The 5,521-nt window shown below is 34.2% G+C and overlaps 2 protein-coding genes across 5 annotated transcripts in view; one reads left to right on the plus strand and one right to left on the minus strand.

The window, feature by feature from the left end:
- LOC110026829 (UBP1-associated protein 2C-like) overlaps positions 1–308 on the plus strand; it is a 10,688-nt gene extending 10,380 nt beyond the window's left edge. The window contains exon 3 of the mRNA XM_020727990.1: positions 286–308. The gene's annotated coding sequence lies outside the window, so the exon portion shown is untranslated. The remainder of the gene's footprint in view (positions 1–285) is intronic.
- On the minus strand, positions 37–4,969 carry LOC110026830 (protein trichome birefringence-like 42). 4 transcript variants are annotated; one of them, XM_020727991.1, is made up of 5 exons: positions 4,303–4,969; positions 4,049–4,220; positions 3,787–3,968; positions 2,951–3,109; positions 37–577 (listed from the first exon to the last, which is right to left on the minus strand). In XM_020727991.1, the coding sequence occupies exons 1-5, from the start codon at positions 4,782–4,784 to the stop codon at positions 241–243; spliced, it is 1,332 nt and encodes a 443-aa protein (XP_020583650.1). In that variant the 5' UTR covers positions 4,785–4,969; the 3' UTR covers positions 37–240. The 4 variants fall into 4 exon arrangements, with proteins under 4 accessions (XP_020583650.1, XP_020583652.1, XP_020583651.1 ...); XM_020727993.1 differs by having other exon boundaries at positions 508–670; XM_020727992.1 differs by lacking the exon at positions 37–577 and adding an exon at positions 2,040–2,489.
- Between the last annotated feature and the right edge of the window lie 552 nt (positions 4,970–5,521).

A 5,521-nucleotide genomic window follows, 5' to 3' on the forward strand; every position in this document is an offset into this window, starting at 1 on the left:
TATATATATATATAAATTTAGTATTAGTGTGTAATACATAAGAATTGAGTGGCATGACTGTAAATCTTCCAGATAATAATAAAATAATAATAATAATGCCCTGATGCTTAATACATTCCTTGAGTTCACCCCAACGAAATTAAACTAGAGTCCCATTTAGGGGGAAAAAAAAAAAGTCATCAGTCATCCTAGAAAAAATGGAGCTATGGAGTCGGCTTCATAGCCGAAGTAAATACTGAACTAAAACGGAACAATAGGGGATCTTACAATGTAGGCGCAAAGCAGGACGTTCCAGGTATCCGGAATTCCTGGCAGGCACCAATGGCTGCAATCAGCATGCGTGTCCGGACGATTCCTCTCATCCCCGGTGAGTAGCTTTCCCTGCCTTGTAGTATACACGGACGTGTGGCCATCTCTCCTCCGCTCCGACAGGCCGGTAATGTTCAGATACCTCACCGGCGTTCTCATCTCCCGTATGGTTCTCTCCACTATGGATACCATGGATCTCGGATATGTCTGTACGTATCTCTCATATCCGATTGGATCCGTCTTGTTGTAGCACCAATGGAGGTTTGCACTGCAATATTTCTTATTTTAAAGAGAGATAGTAATTGCCGCATTCGTGCAAAGGAATTTGGATTGTAGAAATAATTCTTCATGCACTCCAGCTCTGGTAAGGATAAATTTTTTACGAAGAGAATTATTTTACTAAATTGTGTGGATGAGGTCGGATTTCTTCTTGGATAGTTTTATATATTTGAAAAAGAGCACGTGATCTATTTAACATAATATTTTCGTGCATAATAAACAAGCATTTTTGTGATCAACGTCAACTAGATCACGCATTTTTTTTATGTATTAAAAAAGAATATTGTAAATCTATATAGAATACGATAAATTTATATTTATGAAAACATAATTTAGAAAGAGTTTATTAGTTTCGTTGCACTTTGACCGAATTGAGAATAATGTCATAATTCATTTGAATATTTTAAACTCAAGAGAAAAGAGGGTATTAAAAGTTGCGATGTTTTATATCTCCGCTAAAAGTTTTAAATACGTAAAAGGTGAGGCATTTTCTGAAAGTTCTAAATTATTATTATTATTTTAATTAATAAGATTAACAAGTTAAAGTTAAAAAAGGGGTCATTTACATGCATCCGCTTTATTCTTACGTATTCATCAATGTAATACTAATCATTCATATTTATATGTTTAGCACTATTTTTTTTAATATTAAAAAGTTGAACATTTTATTTCATGAATGGATTTATAAATATGAATATAAAAGTTTGGGTCTTGGGTATATAAATTCGTGAGAATTTTGGTATGTATGTAATTTTTTTAATTAGATTACTAAAACTTGCTTTTAAATGTAAATTATTTTTAAAGGATGTTTACATGCATATAGCACACAAATCTTATGTAATTACCTATCTTACACCTAAACTTTCATATTTACATACAAGTCGCTCAAATTTCTAATCACATAAAAAATATTATAATTATCACTATATAAAATTGAAATTTACCTTTTCTTGTATATTTTAAAACATCATATAATAAAAGAAAATTTTAAAGTAAAAATTTAGATAAAATTGAGCTTACTAAATTTAAGAAAAATCCTTTTTAAAAAAAAAAAATATACTTTTTGTTTTATGTTAACTTTTGTTTTCTTTTACTTTTTATGTTAACTTGAAAAATGGTAAACTCTCTCATATTTTCAAATAAGGTATCAAAAAATAAAGGTAAAATTAATTATTGTAAATACTTGTTTTAATTTTTTGTTTATGATTTTGTGCATACTACCTCAAGAACAAAAAGGGGCAATTGCACAAAAGATCACCTGAAACTTCACATTTGCAAATTGACCACACCATTTCAACTATTTTTCAAATTCTCACTCAAATATCATGATGGTAAAACCCCAACCTATATTTTTTATTTTTATCAAATTCTCAATAGTTTGATCGTGACACATGAAACTTTTAAAAAAAATGACCTATATGGTTAATTTGTAAATATTGATGTTTCGGGTGTGTATATGTAATTGGGCAATTTGTTTGGATGGATTTGTATATATTGTATATATTGGAAATTGTAGTTTTAATTGGCTGAAAGTAAATGCAAAATATTATTATTCAATGAGAAATTATTCCATTCCGATGGCGTATGCGGAGATGATGCACCCCGTCCGATCTCCACCGTTGATTAAGGCTTTCATCAATTTTTATTTTTTAAAAAGGTTTACTAAAATATAACTTTAATCTGATCAACGGTGAATATCGAACTGCATATGCCGCTCATATGGAATAATTTTTCATTATTCAATGCAGCGGGCAAGTTCTCCTTCGTCGACCTCAACTCACGATTTCCTCTCATTGCAACGCCGCAGATCCAATCGACCGCCGCCCCTATGAGCTTCCGCCGTTATTGAGAAATCATCCCACAGACTGTGGATCTTGTCGTCGTCAGCTTCCACCTCTTCTCTGTACGCTGAGAATTTTTATGTACTTATTTTATTTATTTATTTACAAGGTACAATTATATAATAGCACTCAAAAGTTTTGATATTTACAAAATTAATACCCTCTTTCATCTGTTCAATTAACAAAAATTCACATTAAAGTTCAAATCCATAGCATTTTTATTTCATCAAGTTTGTAATGATTTAATCTGGGCATGCGTATATGCATCAATTCATTAAATAGCCATGTTTCAAGTGCTATAACCCAAAGTTATATCTATCTATCTATCTATATATCTATATATATATATATATATGTATTGTTTTTTTTATTTTGCTATATTTTTTATATTATATATATAGGTATGTAAATATCTCTATATATATTTAACTAAAAACTGTATTTAAAAAACCCCCTAATATTTAAATAATTGCGACAGAATCAGACCGTAGATAGTTTTAAAGTGGAAATGGTAGATGTACCTCTTGTGTTCCGGAGATATGCTGCGGAAGAAGACTGCAGTCTTGTTGGGGTTCACATGGCGATCCACCCAATCAGCCCACGTCCTCATAGCTATCCCGTATGCGGAGTCCCGCTCCATCTCCCCCACCAGCTCCCCTCTCCACTCGTAGTATTTCCAACTGCTCCATATTTCCATCCACCCACCAAACATTCGTCAAAATTAGCAATATCTCAACTGACATGATGAAATATTAACACATTGGATTACATCATTACCCCATTCATCTTTTACATGTTACACACCACCCATTTTTTTCATGTATTTACATTTCAATAACTTTAATTTTATTTTTATTATATTTATACTGCCCAAATCTTTCATATCACATCTAAGATTTTTTATTGGATTTTTGTCCTTCCTAAAATATCAGTTTTGCTCCTCCTCAAAAAATATTACATTGTCCTTCTTTACTATAACTCCTCTTACATTGGGCATAGGTGGACAGTTTGCCCCTCTTTAAAAATGATGTTGTTTCCGCCCCTATCTGTTTGAGTACACTTTCGACTTTCGAAAAAAGAAATTTAGATTTTGCGACAGACAAAAATTTCATGATCTCAAAACGTAGAAGACAAGAAGCGTTCAACCCATGATTTTTGAAGGCAAATAAAGTCTAAAATATCATTATTTTAGCTTTTAAAAGTGAGATACACATTCTCATGCTTAGATAAGGTGATATATATAAAAAATAAAGCTTAAATAAAAAAAAAAGTTTTAAGACATGTAAATATACTGAGAACTGAGTGGCATGTATGTAAATCTTTGATGTATATATTGCAAAAGTGAAAATTCACGTACCTTCTCATTCTGCCACTGTGTGTCCACCAGTGGCCGGTGTTGAAGACAAGCACGGCGGCGCTCCGCCACAAACGAGACTCTTCCGGCATCTTATCCAGCTTGAGAATTTTATCCCCCTCTTTGTTCTCGTCCACTCGCACCAGAAATGGACTCCAGTAGAACTCCACCGAACAATCATAATCCTTCAAATCAATTCAAAATTAAGTTACTTTCCAAGTAATTGATTTCCTCAGACAATTAGCAAGAACTTGATTGAACCTACAATGGCTCGAAACAGCTTATGAGAATCTCGCAGCTTGATTACGGTGCGCGAAGGATGAACAGAAGAATAGAGAAGACAGGCGAGCGACTCCCATTGATTCCTATTCAACGAATCTCCTACAATAACCATGCGCTTACCCCTCAACCACAGCAGCATTTCAATTCCATTAAACCTTCAGAATATTTGAAATCTACAGTATAAGTAACTGAGTTTCAGATCTCTTTCTCAATCATCTGTGCTAAAAAAAAAGGTACCTTGGGATGTCACAGCCTTGCGGCTCCCATTTCCAGTGCATATAGTCAGAGTCCGGCCTCCCATTTTTCTGACAATTGACCTGCTGGCTCAGAAAGGGGCACTGCCTCTCTGTGTAAAGAGGATATTCCTTGGGATCATAAACCCATCTTCCTTCCAATAAGTTGCAGGTCTGTTTCTGAAGCAGGGCTTCAGGTGCAGCGTTAGGTTGTGGAGAAGGAGCAATGACGGGCGCCAGAGCAGGAGGAGGAGAAGTAGGGGCGATAATACTGTAGGCTGCAGGGCATGGAGCTTCTGCTGAGTGGTTGGAGTTGGGACTGAGGTTTAGATTATAGAAGCTGAGAGCTTGAAGGGATTCGACGGAAGTTGAAGAAGGGGTGTAGTTCTTGCTTAGATATGAAGACAGGAAGAAGATGCCAATGAAGCCGCAGAGCAAGCAGAAGAGCCATTTCAAGTTCAGTGGGGGCTTGCTGGAGGATTCCATGAATGATGTGGCCTTCTTCCCAAGATGGGATTTTTTTTTTCAACTTTTTGACGGAGGAAGGAGTGAGGTTAGGTAATGGCGAATATGGAACTTGAGATTGGCGCTATTTCTTATAAAAGTTTGGAGCTTGAGTGGATTTGAAGGATTACAGGATATTTTAATTCTTGCTCTGCGCTTAGTTAGATAATTTGCCTCTCTTTAACTTGAATTAAGATAGTTCCAGAGAGTTTTATTATATGCAATAAACAGTTACAATGATTTGAGGATGAGAGACAAGTTTCCTAAATTTTTATTATTGTTAGTGTCTTTAGTTTAAATTTTTTAAGCGAAATTTGCATAAAAACCACACAATTTTTATGATATTTACACTTATAACAGTTTTGTGTCATAAATCTATGCACCAAAATGCATGTCTCACCTAACAAAGGAAGTGATGATAGTGTTTTTGATGTGAAGTTGTTTAGGTGTCAGATATGTAAATACATCAGAACTGTGTGATATGTACGTAAATGCCCCAATTTTCAAATTATAAATCAGCCACTCCTAACTTTTCCTTATTCCACCATTAATGCATGGGTGTTAGCAGTTCAGTATAATCACAACAAACATAGCAGGGTCAAATACGTAAAAAAGTCATAAAAAAAGGTTTTTTTTGATAGAAAATCTCAGTAGAATCTCTCTTCATCAACAGAACAACAAGTTTTTGCAGCTTAAAGAGACAGTAACTTAATGATTGC

Source organism: Phalaenopsis equestris, unplaced genomic scaffold, assembly GCF_001263595.1.
Source record: "Phalaenopsis equestris unplaced genomic scaffold, ASM126359v1 Scaffold000402, whole genome shotgun sequence".
Taxonomy (NCBI): domain Eukaryota; kingdom Viridiplantae; phylum Streptophyta; class Magnoliopsida; order Asparagales; family Orchidaceae; genus Phalaenopsis; species Phalaenopsis equestris.

Excerpts from the sequence above, each read along its gene's own strand:
- LOC110026830 (XM_020727991.1), bottom strand. The coding sequence starts at position 4,784 with ATGGAATCCTCCAGCAAGCCCCCACTGAACTTGAAATGGCTCTTCTGC. Across the intron at positions 3,110-3,786 it reads CACAGTGGCAGAATGAGAAG|TTGGAAATACTACGAGTGGA; the intron begins GTACGTGAATTT and ends AATATGGAGCAG. Across the intron at positions 578-2,950 it reads ATATCTCCGGAACACAAGAG|TGCAAACCTCCATTGGTGCT; the intron begins GTACATCTACCA and ends GAAATATTGCAG.